The sequence below is a fragment of the Salmo salar genome, chromosome ssa17 (assembly GCF_905237065.1).
Source record: "Salmo salar chromosome ssa17, Ssal_v3.1, whole genome shotgun sequence".
Classification (NCBI taxonomy): domain Eukaryota; kingdom Metazoa; phylum Chordata; class Actinopteri; order Salmoniformes; family Salmonidae; genus Salmo; species Salmo salar.
Window position 1 is genome coordinate 87,285,585 of NC_059458.1, and position 21,651 is coordinate 87,307,235.

General features: G+C 44.5%; 1 protein-coding gene across 5 annotated transcripts in view; it reads right to left on the reverse strand.

The window, feature by feature from the left end:
• Positions 1-21,651, reverse strand: part of LOC106596021 (serine/threonine-protein kinase B-raf) — a 65,532-nt gene that overhangs the window by 22,646 nt on the left and 21,235 nt on the right. For all 5 annotated transcript variants that reach the window (XM_045700333.1, XM_045700329.1, XM_045700330.1 and 2 more), the window contains 5 exons: positions 7,610-7,713; positions 6,588-6,690; positions 5,059-5,207; positions 1,609-1,728; positions 1,053-1,212 (listed from right to left, as the gene is read on the reverse strand). In XM_045700333.1, the coding sequence (XP_045556289.1) occupies positions 1,053-1,212; positions 1,609-1,728; positions 5,059-5,207; positions 6,588-6,690; positions 7,610-7,713 (636 nt within the window). The remainder of the gene's footprint in view (positions 1-1,052; positions 1,213-1,608; positions 1,729-5,058; positions 5,208-6,587; positions 6,691-7,609; positions 7,714-21,651) is intronic.

Here is a 21,651-nt window from a genome sequence, read left to right on the forward strand (position 1 = left end):
ATGGCAGGTCCTACTGCCTGTAAACACACAGTCCAGTTCATAGTGAATGATGACAGGTCCTACTGCCTGTAAACACACAGTCCAGTTCAAAGTGAATGATGACAGGTCCTACTTCCTGTAAACACACAGTCCAGTTCATAGTGAATGATGGCAGGTCCTACTTCCTGTAAACACACAGTCCAGTTCATAGTGAATGATGGCAGGTCCTACTGCCTGTAAACACACAGTCCAGTTCAACGTGAATGATGACAGGCCTCTGTGCAAATGGCTTGTTTGTATACTGTAGCTACTGTAGCTCTGATTGGCTATGGTGCACCAGTCTGCGTAAACTCTGGTCCTGGACGAGACAGATGGGATTTTAAATCAGGTTTTATTTCCTGCAGTGTCAATGAACTGTATGAACCATACAGTTAAATGTCCAAAAGCACAGCTGCTTTCCCACTCTATATTGCTATAGAATTTTCACAAATGCCCAAACATTCTATGAATTTATAAAAACATGAAAACGACCGTATCTAAGTGCTCGCTTTAAAAAAAAAAAGAAGGCTAATATTCTTCCTGGGGCGTATATAAAAAGATTAAGACTTCACGTTGCTAAAAACACTGTCAGTTCCTCTTTAAGTATCTCTTTAAGGGGCTCCCGAGTGGCGCAGCGCTCTAAAGGCATTACATCTCAGTTTCTAGAGGCGGCACTACAGACACCCTGGTTCGATTCCAGGCTGTATCACAACCGTCCGTGATTGGGAGTCCCATAGGGGCGGCGCACAATCGGCCCAGCGTCGTCCAGGTTCGGCCGGTGGTAGGCCGTCATTGTAAATAACAATTTGTTCTCAACTGACTTGCCTGGTTAAAATAAAAGGTTAAATATATACAAGTATGATTACTATGGTGGTATTTGGCCAAGAATTACAGTACACGACTTAACCCAGATGAGCACCCCCTTTAACTAGTGCTGGCACATACACATTGTACATTAGCAGTACTACTTGTCTCCAGCAGGGGGAAGTGTCTGAGCTCTCAGACACACAGACAACAGGAGACGTTGGACTCACGTCTATGTTGACGGGTTCGATGGTGTTGATGTGGACGTTGGGAGCGGAGGACGAGCGGTCTCTCTGTCCAAACTGGTTCCTGTGGTCCTCTTCTCCGGGCCTGAAATTCTGGGGGATAGGGATGGACTTGGACGGGGACACGCTGGTGTGGCACAGGGACCTGGGGGTCAGAGAGACAGAGAGAGAGAGGTCAGAGAGGATGGGTGTTGAAACTCTGGAGGGGGTGGAGATGGACGTGGACAGGGACCTGGGGGTCAGAGAGACAGAGAGGTCAGTGGTCAGGGAGAATGGGGGTTGAAATTCTGGGGAGATGGACGTGGACAGGGACCTGGGGGTCAGAGAGCGGTTAAGAGGGGAGGAACAGGGTGGGTCATCTCACTGGGGACATATGGCACAGCATTAGCAGAGATTCCAGTCTACATTGAATCTAGCGAGGAGACACAAGACGATCAAGTCTGTCTGTTTAAGGTAGTCTTAAAAATGGCTTCCTCTCCTCGTCTCCTTTCCTTCAACTGTGCCGAGGTGAGAATGGGATCAGGACAGCTGTGAGACTCACCCGGTGGAGTCGGACGGAGGCAGTGAAGGGTAGACCTCGGACACGGGGGTGGTGCCCTCTGATGACACCTCCTCCTGGGTGATGGGGTGGTGCTCAAAGAACTTCGACACCAGCAACAAACTGCAGCAGAGAGATAACCTACAGGTTAGACCTGGTAGAGAGCCCCAACATACAGGTTAGACCTGGTAGAGCCCCAACATACAGGTTAGACCTGGTAGAGCCCCAACATACAGGTTAGACCTGGTAGAGAGCCCCAACCTACAGGTTAGACCTGGTAGAGAGCCCCAACCTACAGGTTAGACCTGGTAGAGAGCCCCAACCTACAGGTTAGACCTGGTAGAGAGCCCCAACCTACAGGTTAGACCTGGTAGAGAGCCCCAACATACAGGTTAGACCTGGTAGAGAGCCCCAACATACAGGTTAGAACTGGTAGAGAGCCCCAACATACAGGTTAGAACTGGTAGAGCCCCCAACATACAGGTTAGTCCTGGTAGAGAGCCCCAACATACAGGTTAGAACTGGTAGAGAGCCCCAACATACAGGTTAGAACTGGTAGAGCCCCCAACATACAGGTTAGACCTGGTAGAGAGCCCCAACATACAGGTTAGAACTGGTAGAGAGCCCCAACATACAGGTTAGAACTGGTAGAGAGCCCCAACATACAGGTTAGAACTGGTAGAGAGCCCCAACATACAGGTTAGACCTGGTAGAGAGCCCCAACATACAGGTTAGAACTGGTAGAGAGCCCCAACATACAGGTTAGAACTGGTAGAGCCCCAACATACAGGTTAGACCTGGTAGAGAGCCCCAACATACAGGTTAGAACTGGTAGAGAGCCCCAACATACAGGTTAGAACTGGTAGAGCCCCCAACATACAGGTTAGAACTGGTAGAGCCCCCAACATACAGGTTAGAACTGGTAGAGCCCCCAACATACAGGTTAGACCTGGTAGAGAGCCCCAACATACAGGTTAGACCTGGTAGAGAGCCCCAACATACAGGTTAGACCTGGTAGAGCCCCAACATACAGGTTAGAACTGGTAGAGAGCCCCAACATACAGGTTAGACCTGGTAGAGCCCCAACATACAGGTTAGAACTGGTAGAGAGCCCCAACATACAGGTTAGACCTGGTAGAGAGCCCCAACATACAGGTTAGAACTGGTAGAGAGCCCCAACATACAGGTTAGACCTGGTAGAGCCCCAACATACAGGTTAGAACTGGTAGAGAGCCCCAACATACAGGTTAGAACTGGTAGAGCCCCAACATACAGGTTAGAACTGGTAGAGAGCCCCAACATACAGGTTAGAACTGGTAGAGACCCCAACATACAGGTTAGAACTGGTAGAGCCCCAACATACAGGTTAGACCTGGTAGAGCCCCAACATACAGGTTAGAACTGGTAGAGCCCCAACATACAGGTTAGAACTGGTAGAGCCCCAACATACAGGTTAGAACTGGTAGAGCCCCCAACATACAGGTTAGAACTGGTAGAGCCCCCAACATACAGGTTAGACCTGGTAGAGCCCCCAACATACAGGTTAGAACTGGTAGAGCCCCCAACATACAGGTTAGACCTGGTAGAGCCCCCAACCTACAGGTTAGAACTGGTAGAGAGCCCCAACATACAGGTTAGACCTGGTAGAGCCCCAACATACAGGTTAGACCTGGTAGAGAGCCCCAACATACAGGTTAGAACTGGTAGAGAGCCCCAACATACAGGTTAGAACTGGTAGAGAGCCCCAACATACAGGTTAGAACTGGTAGAGCCCCCAACATACAGGTTAGACCTGGTAGAGCCCCCAACATACAGGTTAGACCTGGTAGAGCCCCAACATACAGGTTAGACCTGGTAGAGCCCCAACATACAGGTTAGAACTGGTAGAGCCCCCAACATACAGGTTAGAACTGGTAGAGCCCCCAAACATACAGGTTAGACCTGGTAGAGAGCCCCAACATACAGGTTAGACCTGGTAGAGAGCCCCAACATACAGGTTAGAACTGGTAGAGCCCCAACATACAGGTTAGACCTGGTAGAGCCACAACATACAGGTTAGACCTGGTAGAGCCACAACATACAGGTTAGACCTGGTAGAGCCCCAACATACAGGTTAGAACTGGTAGAGCCCCCCAACATACAGGTTAGACCTGGTAGAGCCCCCCAACATACAGGTTAGACCTGGTAGAGCCCCAACATACAGGTTAGACCTGGTAGAGCCCCCAACATACAGGTTAGAACTGGTAGAGCCCCCAACATACAGGTTAGAACTGGTAGAGAGCCCCAACATACAGGTTAGACCTGGTAGAGCCCCAACATACAGGTTAGACCTGGTAGAGCCCCAACATACAGGTTAGAACTGGTAGAGCCCCCAACATACAGGTTAGAACTGGTAGAGAGCCCCAACATACAGGTTAGAACTGGTAGAGCCCCCAACATACAGGTTAGACCTGGTAGAGCCCCAACATACAGGTTAGAACTGGTAGAGAGCCCCAACATACAGGTTAGAACTGGTAGAGCCCCAACATACAGGTTAGAACTGGTAGAGCCCCCAACATACAGGTTAGAACTGGTAGAGCCCCAACATACAGGTTAGAACTGGTAGAGCCCCCCAACATACAGGTTAGACCTGGTAGAGCCCCAACATACAGGTTAGAACTGGTAGAGCCCCAACATACAGGTTAGAACTGGTAGAGCCCCCAAACATACAGGTTAGACCTGGTAGAGAGCCCCAACATACAGGTTAGACCTGGTAGAGAGCCCCAACATACAGGTTAGAACTGGTAGAGCCCCAACATACAGGTTAGAACTGGTAGAGAGCCCCAACATACAGGTTAGAACTGGTAGAGAGCCCCAACATACAGGTTAGAACTGGTAGAGACCCCAACATACAAGTTAGACCTGGTAGAGCCCCCCAACATACAGGTTAGAACTGGTAGAGAGCCCCAACATACAGGTTAGACCTGGTAGAGCCCCAACATACAGGTTAGAACTGGTAGAGCCCCACAACATACAGGTTAGAACTGGTAGAGAGCCCCAACATACAGGTTAGACCTGGTAGAGCCCCAACATACAGGTTAGACCTGGTAGAGAGCCCCAACATACAGGTTAGACCTGGTAGAGAGCCCCAACATACAGGTTAGACCTGGTAGAGCCCCCCAACATACAGGTTAGAACTGGTGGAGAGCCCCAACCTACAGGTTAGAACTGGTAGAGAGCCCCAACCTACAGGTTAGACCTGGTAGAGCCCCAACATACAGGTTAGAACTGGGACACTAGCAATACTAGAAGGGGCAGATCAGGCCAAACGTCTGTCTCGGGGACAGGTCAAGTTAACTTCAGTCTCAAACAAGGAAAAAAACGACAGAATTACATGACACATCAAGTTAAAACTGCCCATCCCGTCCACCTTTCCTCAATGAGTTGAATTGATTAATTTGATCGATAACTCACTCTAGCTGGTCGTAGTTGACACACATGAGCGGCACCTCTGTGCTGCAACGTTGGTGAAACTTATAGCCACACGTCTGACATCGGAACCCCTGGAACAGAAGCTTCCGGCAAAAATCGCAGAATGCCAACGTAAAAAAGGTCTTCCTCACCTGGGGAACAGACAGAAACAGAGACAGAAAATAGAGTAGGAAACGTCAGGGAGCAGGGTTGGTTGTACCTTCTGTCCCATCCACGGAGATATACAAAAGTGAGTCGTCTTTCTATGTGCCATCTCCATTTTGAAGTAGTCCATGTTCTTCTTCTATTGTGTTTGAAACAGAAAGTGTAAAGCTAACATTGATTATTTACCGCCACCTGCTGGACTCCTGAACCAACTCTTGTCATAAAATGTAATTGTGGCCACTAGATGGCAGTGCTATAGCTTCGAAAAGACATTTACAAAACCAAAAAGACCATCCAATTTGAAGAAGACAATGCTCCGATCATATGGGAATCCAACCCATTGGATTCACAACCCAGTTGACTAATAAAAACAAAATGGTGGAATCCCTCAAAAGGTGATGTCCCAGGCTAAAACAAGATCTTTTCCATCTAGGAGCCCTCTTTCTACCTCTGTGTTTCTGTTCTTGTCTAACGTACAGTATATGCACGTGCCATTGTGAATGCAGGTGTTCCAATCATTGAGGACATTGGAGGTACATAGTTGCTCTTTCCTTCAGTGAATGAACTTGCTCTGATTTAACAAATAGTTTATTTGCCCGGGTCTACATGCATGGCCAGAAACAAACACGAGGGTCAACTCAACAATGGACTGAACCTTGCACTGTTTTGGACAGTTCATCCTCCTAGTTAAGTCTTTCTAGTGGCGTTTCCCAGTAACATCCCATCCCCAGCTGGTTCCAGAAGTCTAGTTCCATAGTTCTACACTGAACAAAAATATAAAAACGCAACATTTAAAAAAAAAAGTGTTGGTCCCATGTTTCATGAGCTGAAATAAATAATCCCAGAAATGTTTCATACGCACAAAAAGCGTATTTCTTTCAACATGTTGTGTAAAAATCTGTTTACGTCCCCTGTTAGTGAGCATTTCTCCTTTGCCAATATAATCCATCCATCTGACAGGTGTGGCATATCAGGAAGCTGATAAAACAGCATGATCATTACACAGGAGCACCTTGTGCTCCGGACAATAAAAGGCCACTTAAATAAATGTGCAGTTTTGTCACAACAACACAATGTCACAGATGTCTCAAGTTTTGAAGGAATGTGCAATTGGCATGCAAACTGCAGGATTGTCCAACAGAGCAGTTGTCAGAGAATGTAATGTTCATTTCTCTACCATAAGCCTGAGGGGTATTTGTGTTTGTAATAAAGCCCTTTTGTCGGAAAAAAACTCATTCTGATTGGCTGGGCTTGACTCCCAAGTGGGTGGGCCTGGCTGCCAAGTGGGTGGGCCCATGCCCTCCCAGGCCCACCCATGGCTGCACCCCTGCCCAGTCATATGAAATTCTAGTTCCAGTCGTACTCACAAAGTTGTGTGTGGTAAGAGGAACGTTCTCCAGCACTTCCACGTGTAGCTCCTCCCCTGTCAGCCAGGAGATGTCCGTGTCCCAGCCAAGAGGCTTCATCTCTCTGAGACAGGTGACAGGAAGCAGAGTTCACCGGGTCGTGGTTGAGTTTAGTACACACGTGGGTTGTTGTTGATGTTGTTGTTGTAAAAGAGAATGTGTTCTCAATGATTTACCTTGTTCAACAAAGTACAATAAAATAAACTGAATTGTGCGAGTGTGTACCTGTCAATTGCCCTCTCACCGTGTGTACCTGCACATTGCCCTCTCACCGTGTGTACCTGCACATTGCCCTCTCACCGTGTGTACCTGCACATTGCCCTCTCACCGTGTGTACCTGCACATTGCCCTCTCACCGTGTGTACCTGCACATTGCCCTCTCACCGTGTGTACCTGCACATTGCCCTCTCACCGTGTGTACCTGCACATTGCCCTCTCACCGTGTGTACCTGCACATTGCCCTCTCACCGTGTGTACCTGCACATTGCCCTCTCACCGTGTGTACCTGCACATTGCCCTCTCACCGTGTGTACCTGCACATTGCCCTCTCACCGTGTGTACCTGCACATTGCCCTCTCACCGTGTGTACCTGCACATTGCCCTCTCACCGTGTGTACCTGCACATTGCCCTCTCACCGTGTGTACCTGCACATTGCCCTCTCACCGTGTGTACCTGCACATTGCCCTCTCACCGTGTGTACCTGCACATTGCCCTCTCACCGTGTGTACCTGCACATTGCCCTCTCACCGTGTGTACCTGCACATTGCCCTCTCACCGTGTGTACCTGCACATTGCCCTCTCACTGTGTGTACCTGTACATTGCCCTCTCACCGTGTGTACTGTGCTGAAATGATTATAAAGTTGGGCAGGAGCATCAATTGACAGAATGTGGAGATTTTATCTTTTTGGCCAAGGTATACGTGTGTGTGTGTGTGTGTGTGTGTGTGTGTGTGTGTGTGTGTGTGTGTTGTGTGTGTCTTACCCATCCTGTATCCTGTAGACAGCACAGCACTCAGGGATTAGTCCCCTCATCATTAAAGCCTTCTTCAGAGAGTCTCTGACTGTCATGCCACAGCGGGCTGGGACCTGGGACAGACACAGAGGAACCATACAGTTAGTTTCAGGGACGGAACAGCAGGTATGGACCATATACAGCTGAAGTCAGAAGTTTACATACACCTGAGCCAAATACATTTTAACTCCTGTTTTTCCACAATTCCTGATATTTAATCCTAGTAACAATTCCCTGTCTTAGGTCAGTTAGGATCACCACTTTATTTTAAGAATGTGAAATGCCAGAATAATAGTAGAGAGAATGATTTATTTCAGCTTTTATTTTTTTCATCACATTCCCAGTGGGTCAGAAGTTTACATACACTCAATTAGTATTTGGTAGCATTGCCTTTAAATTGTTTAACTTGGGTCAAACGTTTCAGGTAGCCTTCCACAAGCTTCCCACAATAAGTTGGGTGAATTTTGGCCCATTCCTCCTGACAGAGCTGGTGTAACTGAGTCAGGTTTGTAGGCCTCCTTGCTCGCACACGCTTTTTCAGTTCTGCCCACAAATTTTCTATGGGACTGAGGTCAGGGCTTTGTGATGGCCACTCCAATACCTTGACTTTGTTGTCCTTAAGCCATTTTGCCACAACTTTGGAAGTATGCTTGGGGTCATTGTCCATTTGGAAGACCCATTTGCGACCAAGCTTTAATTTCCTGAATTGATGTCTTGAGATGTTGCTTCAATATATCCACATAATTTTCCATCCTCATGATGCCATCTATTTCGTGAAGTGCATCAGACCCTCCTGCAGCAAAGCACCCCCACAACATGATGCTGCCAACCCCTGTGCTTCACAGTTGGGATGGTGTTCTTCAGGCTTGCAAGCCTCCCTCTTTTTCCTCCAAACATAACGATGGTCATTATGGCCAAACAGGTCTATTTTTGTTTCATCTGACCAGAGGACATTTCTCCAAAAAGTACAATCTTTGTCCCCATGTGCAGTTGCAAACCGTAGTCTGGCTTTTTTTGAATGGCGGTTTTGGAGCAGTGGTTTCTTCCTTGCTGAGCGGCCTTTCAGGTTATGTCGATATAGGACTCGTTTTACTGTGGATTGTCGTGGAAAATTGCAAGATTATGTTATAATGCTTGTATTGTATTATAATGGGTGTTTTATTCGACCGAATAGAGTATTCTGTTCACTATTGTGTGTGTGTGTTCTACTGAGGATGGGGCCTCTGGGAGATAATACTGACAGAGGAGATTTACGATGTCTTTTGGGTGATAAAACCTAAAGAGCATTCCAGATAACATGAGTTAATGTTTCTGTTCTATACCGTACCAGGGAGAGATGGTTCCAGTTTGGAGTAGGAGGACCAGATACTGGTCTATACAATGAAAACTGTTGACACAGTAATAACTGTCTGCTATGTATTATAGATACCTTTCATACAAATCTTAACCTTGTGACCCATTCTATGTATCTGTGGTTCGTCATGTACGTTGAGAGGGGTGTATCTTGGCTATAAAAGATCTTTGTACTTTTGTGTAATCACTTTTCAATGGTTCATTAGAAATGGTGCACCATTGAAAGTCAAGTGCTTTTGCAAAAGCTCTTAATTATTAAAGATGTAGTTTAAGTATAACTCTGACTGGTGTGTGAAGTTTGTCTCTCTCCTCATTTGGTAATACAGCAATTAACCACCACAGGATATAGATACTTTTGTACCCGTTTCCTCCAGCATCTTCACAAGGTCCTTTGCTGTTGTTCTGGGATTGATTTGCACTTTTCGCACCAAAGTACGTTCATCTCTAGGAGACAGAACGCGTCACCTTCCTGAGCGGTATGACGGCTGCGTGGTCCCATGGTGTTTATACTTGCGTACTATTGTTTGTACAGATGAACGTGGTACCTTCAGGCATTTGGAAATTGCTCCCAAGGATGAACCAGACTTGTGGAGGTCCACCATTTCTTTCTGGGGTCTTGGCTGATTTATTTTGGATTTTCTCATGATGTCAAGCAAAGAGGTACTGAGTTTGAAAGTAGGCCTTGAAATTCATCCACAGGTACACCTCCAATTGACTCAAATTATGTCAATTAGCCTATCAGAAGCTTCTAAAGCCATGACATCATTTTCTGGAATTTTCCAAGCTGTTTAAAGGCACAGTCAACTTAGTGTATGTAAACTTCTGACCCACTGGAATTGTGATACAGTGAATTATAAGTGAAATAATCTGTCTGTAAACAATTGTTGGAAAGATGACTTGTGTCATGCACAAAGTAGATGTCCTAACCGACTTGCCAAAACTATAGTTTGTTAACAAGAAATTTGTGGAGTGTTTGAAAAACGAGTTTTAATGACTCCAACCTTGGTGTATGTAAACTTCCGACTTCAACTGTACATAGGTTATACGCATGGTCCAATATGTTCAAATCATTTTACCAACATCCCGCAAGGGCCGAAACTGGTTAAATCAGAATTTCCACGTTATTTCAACCCCCAAAAATATAATGTGGTGATGTTGACTCAACATGGAAAACTGATTGGATTTGTAACATTTAATCAAAGAAATTTCTTTTTTTTTTTTCTCCACCTAACTTTTAAATTAAAATGACTTTTTTTTGTGTTATTATTTCACGTTGAATTCACGTCAGTTGACAACTCAACCAAAAGTAAATCCAAACTAGACGTCGAAACTGCCGTGCGATGTGATTCGGCTCATTTCTGAAGGTGGAAAGTAGATTTGAAATGGTGTAGAGATGTTTAAACCGTCCAGACAGGCTAGAACACTTTACAATGCAGGAAGATACCACCTAGTCCTAAACAGAAGGGTTTGTTGGTTATCTGTATATGAAATCAGCTATGGCTCAGTTGGTAGAGCATGGTGTGTGCAACGCCAGGGTTGTGGGTTCGATTCCCAAGGGGGGGCCAGTACAAAAAAAATAAATAATAAAAAGAAGCATGATATGAAATGTATGAAATGTATGTATTCACTACTGTAAGTCGCTCTGGATAAGAGTGTCTGCTAAATGACTAAAATGTAAAAAAAAAAAGCTGAATAACTTAATGCATGACACACTAATATGTCATGCATAATATGCATTCACCTGTACTGTGAATAAGACCTAGTCTACACCTTGATTTACCCTGTTTTAAAAATCAATCATTTATCTTTCAAATACAACACTCCTCTGCATTAGTTCAATGTCATGTTGAAGTATGAATGGCGATAGGAGGAGTAGGCCACACAGCATCAGGCCACACAGCATCAGGCCACACAGCATCAGGCCACACAGCATCAGGCCACACAGCATCAGGCCACACAGCATTAGGCCACACAGCATCAGGCCACAGCATCAGGCCACACAGCATCAGGCCACACAGCATTAGGCCACACAGCATCAGGCCACACAGCATTAGGCCACACAGCATTAGGCCACACAGCATTAGGCCACACAGCATCAGGTCACACAGCATTAGGCCACACAGCATTAGGCCACACAGCATTAGGCCACACAGCATTAGGCCACACAGCATTACAGGAGAGAAGCAAGCGTACTTCTACCAAAGACACAGACTGGGCTCCAATCACACTGATGGCAACAGAGCTGTGCTTATTATTGTCAATGAGCAAATAGCCTAGCCTAGCATCACAACCCTAAGTCCTGTAGCTAAGTCATCTGTCCTTTAAGCTACATCCCCTTATGTAGCATGACACTTCTAATGAAGACTTGACCTTCCAGTTAAAAAACAGAACAGGAAACTAAATGTATAATACAACACCAACCTCTAGTTGTAATTATGGCAAAAGGCTGTGGTTTTTAAACTGACATACCAAACGATGAGGAAATGCATCAACGCAATAAAGAGTGAAACAATTACAGAGGTAGAGAGTATGCTGCAACCTGCACAGCAGAGGCCCAGGCCAACTCTCCCTAACATCATCAATACAGGCCATCTCTCCCTAACATCATCAATACAGGCCATCTCTCCCTAACATCATCAATACAGGCCAACTCTCCCTAACATCATCAATACAGGCCATCTCTCCCTAACATCATCAATACAGGCCATCTCTCCCTAACATCATCAATACAGGCCATCTCTCCCTAACATCATCAATACAGGCCATCTCTCCCTAACATCATCAATACAGGCCATCTCTCCCTAACATCATCAATACAGGCCATCTCTCCCTAACATCATCAATACAGGCCATCTCTCCCTAACATCATCAATACAGGCCATCTCTCCCTAACATCATCAAGACAGGCCATCTCTCCCTAACATCATCAATACAGGCCAACTCTCCCTATCATCATCAATACAGGCCATCTCTCCCTAACATCATCAATACAGGCCATCTCTCCCTAACATCATCAATACAGGCCAACTCTCCCTAACATCATCAATACAGGCCATCTCTCCCTAACATCATCAATACAGGCCATCTCTCCCTAACATCATCAATACAGGCCATCTCTCCCTAACATCATCAATACAGGCCATCTCTCCCTAACATCATCAATACAGGCCATCTCTCCCTAACATTGTCATCATCAATACAGGCCATCTCTCCCTAACATCATCAATACAGACCATCTCTCCCTAACATCATCAATACAGGCCATCTCTCCCAAACTATTGTCTAATATCATCAATACAGGCCATCTCTCCCTAACATCATCAATACAGGCCATCTCTCCCTAACATCATCAATACAGGCCATCTCTCCCTAACTATTGTCAAATCATCAATACAGGCCATCTCTCCCTAACATCATCAATACAGACCGTCTCTCCCTAACATCATCAATACAGGCCGTCTCTCCCTAACATCATCAATACAGGCCATCTCTCCCTAACATCATCAATACAGGCCATCTCTCCCTAACATCATCAATACAGGCCATCTCTCCCTAACATCATCAATACAGGCCATCTCTCCCTAACATCATCAATACAGGCCAACTCTCCCCAACATCATCAATACAGACCATCTCTCCCTAACATCATCAATACAGGCCATCTCTCCCTAACATCATCAAGACAGGCCATCTCTCCCTAACATCATCAATACAGGCCATCTCTCCCTAACAGCATCAATACAGGCCATCTCTCCCTAACATCATCAATACAGGCCATCTCTCCCTAACATCATCAATACAGACCATCTCTCCCTAACATCATCAATACAGACCATCTCTCCCTAACATCATCAATACAGGCCATCTCTCCCTAACATCATCAATACAGACCATCTCTCCCTAACATCATCAATACAGGCCATCTCTCCCTAACATCATCAATACAGACCATCTCTCCCTAACATCATCAATACAGGCCATCTCTCCCTAACATCATCAATACAGGCCATCTCTCCCTAACATCATCAATACAGGCCAACTCTCCCTAACATCATCAATACAGGCCAACTCTCCCTAACATCATCAATACAGACCATCTCTCCCTAACATCATCAATACAGGCCATCTCTCCCTAACATCATCAATACAGGCCATCTCTCCCTAACATCATCAATACAGGCCATCTCTCCCTAACATCATCAATACAGGCCATCTCTCCCTAACATCATCAATACAGGCCATCTCTCCCTAACATCATCAATACAGGCCATCTCTCCCTAACATCATCAATACAGGCCATCTCTCCCTAACATCATCAATACAGGCCATCTCTCCCTAACATCATCAATACAGGCCATCTCTCCCTAACATCATCAATACAGGCCATCTCTCCCTAACATCATCAATACAGGCCATCTCTCCCTAACATCATCAATACAGGCCATCTCTCCCTAACATCATCAATACAGGCCATCTCTCCCTAACATCATCAATACAGGCCATCTCTCCCTAACATCATCAATACAGACCATCTCTCCCTAACATCATCAATACAGGAACCATCTCTCCCTAACTATTGTCTAATATCATCAATACAGGCCATCTCTCCCTAACATCATCAATACAGACCATCTCTCCCTAACATCATCAATACAGGCCATCTCTCCCAAACTATTGTCTAATATCATCAATACAGGCCATCTCTCCCTAACTATTGTCTAATATCATCAATACAGGCACCATCTCTCCCTAACTATTATCATCAATACAGGCCATCTCTCCCTAACATCATCAATACAGGCCATCTCTCCCTAACATCATCAATACAGACCATCTCTCCCTAACATCATCAATACAGGCCATCTCTCCCTAACATCATCAATACAGGCCATCTCTCCCTAACATCATCAATACAGGACAAACCATCTCTCCCTAACATCATCAATACAGGCCATCTCTCCCCTTTGTCAACATCATCAATACAGGCCATCTCTCCCCAACATCATCAATACAGGCCATCTCTCCCTAACATCATCAATACAGGCCATCTCTCCCTAACATCATCAATACAGGCCATCTCTCCCTAACATCATCAATACAGGCCATCTCTCCCTAACATCATCAATACAGGCCATCTCTCCCTAACATCATCAATACAGGCCATCTCTCCCTAACATCATCAATACAGGCCATCTCTCCCCTAACATCATCAATACAGACCATCTCTCCCTAACATTCACATCAATACAGGCCATCTCTCCCTAACATCATCAATACAGGCCATCTCTCCCTAACATCATCAATACAGGCCATCTCTCCCTAACATCATCAATACAGGCCATCTCTCCCTAACATCATCCATACAGACCATCTCTCCCTAACATCATCAATACAGGCCATCTCTCCCTAACATCATCAATACAGGCCATCTCTCCCTAACATCATCAATACAGGCCATCTCTCCCTAACATCATCAATACAGGCCATCTCTCCCCTAACATCATCAATACAGGCCAACTCTCCCTAACATCATCAATACAGACCATCTCTCCCTAACATCATCAATACAGGCCATCTCTCCCTAACATCATCAATACAGGCCATCTCTCCCTAACATCATCAATACAGGCCATCTCTCCCTAACATCATCAATACAGGCCATCTCTCCCTAACATCATCAATACAGGCCATCTCTCCCTAACATCATCAATACAGGCCATCTCTCCCTAACATCATCAATACAGGCCATCTCTCCCTAACATCATCAATACAGGCCATCTCTCCCTAACATCATCAATACAGGCCATCTCTCCCTAACATCATCAATACAGACCATCTCTCCCTAACATCATCAATACAGGCCATCTCTCCCTAACTATTGTCTAATATCATCAATACAGACCATCTCTCCCTAACTATTGTCTAATATCATCAATACAGGACAGACCATCTCTCCCTAACATCATCAATAGAGACCATCTCTCCCTAACTATTGTCTAATATCATCAATACAGACCATCTCTCCCTAACTATTGTCTAATATCATCAATACAGGACAGACCATCTCTCCCTAACTATTGTCTAATATCATCAATACAGGCCATCTCTCCCTAACTATTGTCTAATATCATCAATACAGACCATCTCTCCCTAACTATTGTCTAATATCATCAATATAGGCCATCTCTCCCTAACTATTGTCTAATATCATCAATACAGGACAGACCATCTCTCCCTAACTATTGTATAATATCATCAATACAGACCATCTCTCCCTAACTATTGTCTAACATCATCAATACAGGCCATCTCTCCCTAACATCATCAATACAGGCCATCTCTCCCTAACATCATCAATACAGGCCATCTCTCCCTAACATCATCAATACAGGCCATCTCTCCCTAACATCATAAATACAGGCCATCTCTCCCTAACATCATAAATACAGGCCATCTCTCCCTAACATCATCAATACAGGCCATCTCTCCCTATCATCATCAATACAGGCCATCTCTCCTAACTATTGTCTAACATCATCAATACAGGCCATCTCTCCCTAACATCATCAATACAGGCCATCTCTCCCTAACATCATCAATACAGGCCATCTCTCCCTAACATCATCAATACAGGCCATCTCTCCCTAACATCATCAATACAGGCCATCTCTCCCTAACATCATCAATACAGGCCATCTCTCCCTAACATCATCAATACAGGCCATCTCTCCCAAACTATTGTCTAATATCATCAATACAGGCCATCTCTCCCTAACATCATCAATACAGGCCATCTCTCCCTAACATCATCAATACAGGCCATCTCTCCCAAACTTTCTAATATCATCAATACAGGCCATCTCTCCCTAACATCATCAATACAGGCCATCTCTCCCTAACATCATCAATACAGGCCATCTCTCCCTAACATCATCAATACAGGCCATCTCTCCCTAACATCATCAATACAGACCATCTCTCCCTAACATCATCAATACAGGCCATCTCTCCCTAACATCATCAATACAGGCCATCTCTCCCTAACATCATCAATACAGGCCATCTCTCCCCAACATCATCAATACAGGCCATCTCTCCCCAACATCATCAATACAGGCCATCTCTCCCTAACATCATCAATACAGGCCATCTCTCCCTAACATCATCAATACAGGCCATCTCTCCCTAACATCATCAATACAGGCCATCTCTCCCTAACATCATCAATACAGGCCATCTCTCCCTAACATCATCAATACAGGCCATCTCTCCCTAACATCATCAATACAGGCCAACTCTCCCTAACATCATCAATACAGACCATCTCTCCCTAACATCATCAATACAGGCCATCTCTCCCTAACATCATCAATACAGGCCATCTCTCCCTAACATCATCAATACAGGCCATCTCTCCCTAACATCATCCATACAGGCCATCTCTCCCTAACATCATCAATACAGGCCAAATCTCCCTAACATCATCAATACAGACCATCTCTCCCTAACATCATCAATACAGGCCATCTCTCCCTAACATCATCAATACAGGCCATCTCTCCCTAACATCATCAATACAGGCCAACTCTCCCTAACATCATCAATACAGGCCAACTCTCCCTAACATCATCAATACAGGCCATCTCTCCCTAACATCATCAATACAGGCCATCTCTCCCTAACATCATCAATACAGGCCATCTCTCCCTAACATCATCAATACAGGCCATCTCTCCCTAACATCATCAATACAGGCCATCTCTCCCTAACATCATCAATACAGGCCATCTCTCCCTAACATCATCAATACAGGCCATCTCTCCCTAACATCATCAATACAGGCCATCTCTCCCTAACATCATCAATACAGGCCATCTCTCCCTAACATCATCAATACAGGCCATCTCTCCCTAACATCATCAATACAGGCCATCTCTCCCTAACATCATCAATACAGACCATCTCTCCCTAACATCATCAATACAGGCCATCTCTCCCTAACTATTGTCTAATATCATCAATACAGACCATCTCTCCCTAACTACTATCATCAATACAGGACAGACCATCTCTCCCTAACATCATCAATAGAGACCATCTCTCCCTAACTATTGTCTAATATCATCAATACAGACCATCTCTCCCTAACTATTGTCTAATATCATCAATACAGGACAGACCATCTCTCCCTAACTATTGTCTAATATCATCAATACAGGCCATCTCTCCCTAACTATTGTCTAATATCATCAATACAGACCATCTCTCCCTAACTATTGTCTAATATCATCAATATAGGCCATCTCTCCCTAACTATTGTCTAATATCATCAATACAGACCATCTCTCCCTAACTATTGTCTAATATCATCAATACAGGACAGACCATCTCTCCCTAACTATTGTATAATATCATCAATACAGACCATCTCTCCCTAACTATTGTCTAACATCATCAATACAGGCCATCTCTCCCTAACATCATCAATACAGGCCATCTCTCCCTAACATCATCAATACAGGCCATCTCTCCCTAACATCATCAATACAGGCCATCTCTCCCTAACATCATCAATACAGGCCATCTCTCCCTAACATCATCAATACAGGCCATCTCTCCCTAACATCATCAATACAGGCCATCTCTCCCTAACATCATCAATACAGGCCATCTCTCCCTAATATCATCAATACAGGCCATCTCTCCCTAACTATTGTCTAATATCATCAATACAGACCATCTCTCCCTAACTATTGTCTAACATCATCAATACAGGCCATCTCTCCCTAACATCATCAATACAGGCCATCTCTCCCTAACATCATCAATACAGGCCATCTCTCCCTAACATCATCAATACAGGCCATCTCTCCCTAACATCATCAATACAGGCCATCTCTCCCTAACATCATCAATACAGACCATCTCTCCCTAACATCATCAATACAGGCCATCTCTCCCTAACATCATCAATACAGGCCATCTCTCCCTAACATCATCAATACAGGCCATCTCTCCCTAACATCATCAATACAGGCCATCTCTCCCTAACATCATCAATACAGGCCATCTCTCCCTAACATCAAAACAGACCATCTCTCCCTAACATCATCAATACAGACCATCTCTCCCTAATATCATCAATACAGGCCATCTCTCCCTAACTATTGTCTAATATCATCAATACAGGCCATCTCTCCCTAACATCATCAATACAGGCCATCTCTCCCTAACTATTGTCTAACATGATCAATACAGGCCATCTCTCCCTAACATCATCAATACAGGCCATCTCTCCCTAACATCATCAATACAGGCCAACTCTCCCTAACATCATCAATACAGGCCATCTCTCCCTAACATCATCAATACAGGCCATCTCTCCCTAACATCATCAATACAGGCCATCTCTCCCTAACATCATCAATACAGGCCATCTCTCCCTAACATCATCAATACAGGCCATCTCTCCCTAACATCATCAATACAGGCCATCTCTCCCTAACATCATCAATACAGGCCATCTCTCCCTAACATCATCAATACAGGCCATCTCTCCCTAACATCATCAATACAGGCCATCTCTCCCTAACATCATCAATACAGGCCATCTCTCCCTAACATCATCAATACAGACCATCTCTCCCTAACATCATCAATACAGGCCATCTCTCCCTAACTATTGTCTAATATCATCAATACAGACCATCTCTCCCTAACTATTGTCTAATATCATCAATACAGGACAGACCATCTCTCCCTAACATCATCAATAGAGACCATCTCTCCCTAACTATTGTCTAATATCATCAATACAGACCATCTCTCCCTAACTATTGTCTAATATCATCAATACAGGACAGACCATCTCTCCCTAACTATTGTCTAATATCATCAATACAGGCCATCTCTCCCTAACTATTGTCTAATATCATCAATACAGACCATCTCTCCCTAACTATTGTCTAATATCATCAATATAGGCCATCTCTCCCTAACTATTGTCTAATATCATCAATACAGACCATCTCTCCCTAACTATTGTCTAATATCATCAATACAGGACAGACCATCTCTCCCTAACTATTGTATAATATCATCAATACAGACCATCTCTCACTAACTATTGTCTAACATCATCAATACAGGCCATCTCTCCCTAACATCATCAATACAGGCCATCTCTCCCTAACATCATCAATACAGGCCATCTCTCCCTAACATCATCAATACAGGCCATCTCTCCCTAACATCATCAATACAGGCCATCTCTCCCTAACATCATCAATACAGGCCATCTCTCCCTAACTATTGTCTAATATCATCAATACAGACCATCTCTCCCTAACTATTGTCTAATATCATCAATACAGGCAGACCATCTCTCCCTAACTATTGTCTAACATCATCAATACAGGCCATCTCTCCCTAACATCATCAATACAGGCCATCTCTCCCTAACATCATCAATACAGGCCATCTCTCCCTAACATCATCAATACAGGCCATCTCTCCCTAACATCATCAATACAGGCCATCTCTCCCTAACATCATCAATACAGGCCATCTCTCCCTAACATCATCAATACAGACCATCTCTCCCTAACATCATCAATACAGGCCATCTCTCCCTAACTATTGTCTAATATCATCAATACAGGCCATCTCTCCCTAACATCATCAATACAGACCATCTCTCCCTAACATCATCAATACAGGCCATCTCTCCCAAACTATTGTCTAATATCATCAATACAGGCCATCTCTCCCTAACATCATCAATACAGGCCATCTCTCCCTAACATCATCAATACAGGCCATCTCTCCCTAACATCATCAATACAGGCCATCTCTCCCTAACATCATCAATACAGACCATCTCTCCCTATCATCATCAATACAGGCCATCTCTCCCTAACATCATCAATACAGGCCATCTCTCCCTAACATCATCAATACAGGCCATCTCTCCCTAACATCATCAATACAGGCCATCTCTCCCCAACATCATCAATACAGGCCATCTCTCCCCAACATCATCAATACAGGCCATCTCTCCCTAACATCATCAATACAGGCCATCTCTCCCTAACATCATCAATACAGGCCATCTCTCCCTAACATCATCAATACAGGCCATCTCTCCCTAACATCATCAATACAGGACATCTCTCCCTAACATCATCAATACAGGCCATCTCTCCCTAACATCATCAATACAGGCCAACTCTCCCTAACATCATCAATACAGACCATCTCTCCCTAACATCATCAATACAGGCCATCTCTCCCTAACATCATCAATACAGGCCATCTCTCCCTAACATCATCAATACAGGCCATCTCTCCCTAACAGCATCAATACAGGCCATCTCTCCCTAACATCATCCATACAGACCATCTCTCCCTAACATCATCAATACAGGCCAAATCTCCCTAACATCATCAATACAGACCATCTCTCCCTAACATCATCAATACAGGCCATCTCTCCCTAACATCATCAATACAGGCCAACTCTCCCTAACATCATCAATACAGGCCAACTCTCCCTAACATCATCAATACAGGCCATCTCTCCCTAACATCATCAATACAGGCCATCTCTCCCTAACAGCATCAATACAGGCCATCTCTCCCCTAACATCATCAATACAGGCCATCTCTCCCTAACATCATCAATACAGGCCATCTCTCCCTAACATCATCAATACAGGCCATCTCTCCCTAACATCATCAATACAGGCCATCTCTCCCTAACATCATCAATACAGGCCATCTCTCCCTAACATCATCAATACAGGCCATCTCTCCCTAACATCATCAATACAGGCCATCTCTCCCTAACATCATCAATACAGACCATCTCTCCCTAACATCATCAATACAGGCCATCTCTCCCTAACTATTGTCTAATATCATCAATACAGACCATCTCTCCCTAACTATTGTCTAATATCATCAATACAGGACAGACCATCTCTCCCTAACATCATCAATAGAGACCATCTCTCCCTAACTATTGTCTAATATCATCAATACAGACCATCTCTCCCTAACTATTGTCTAATATCATCAATACAGGACAGACCATCTCTCCCTAACTATTGTCTAATATCATCAATACAGGCCATCTCTCCCTAACTATTGTCTAATATCATCAATACAGACCATCTCTCCCTAACTATTGTCTAATATCATCAATATAGGCCATCTCTCCCTAACTATTGTCTAATATCATCAATACAGGACAGACCATCTCTCCCTAACTATTGTCTAATATCATCAATACAGACCATCTCTCCCTAACTATTGTCTAACATCATCAATACAGGCCATCTCTCCCTAACATCATCAATACAGGCCATCTCTCCCTAACATCATCAATACAGGCCATCTCTCCCTAACATCATCAATACAGGCCATCTCTCCCTAACATCATAAATACAGGCCATCTCTCCCTAACATCATAAATACAGGCCATCTCTCCCTAACATCATCAATACAGGCCAACTCTCCCTATCATCATCAATACAGGCCATCTCTCCCTAACATCATCAATACAGGCCATCTCTCCCTAACATCATCAATACAGGCCATCTCTCCCTAACATCATCAATACAGGCCATCTCTCCCTAACATCATCAATACAGGCCATC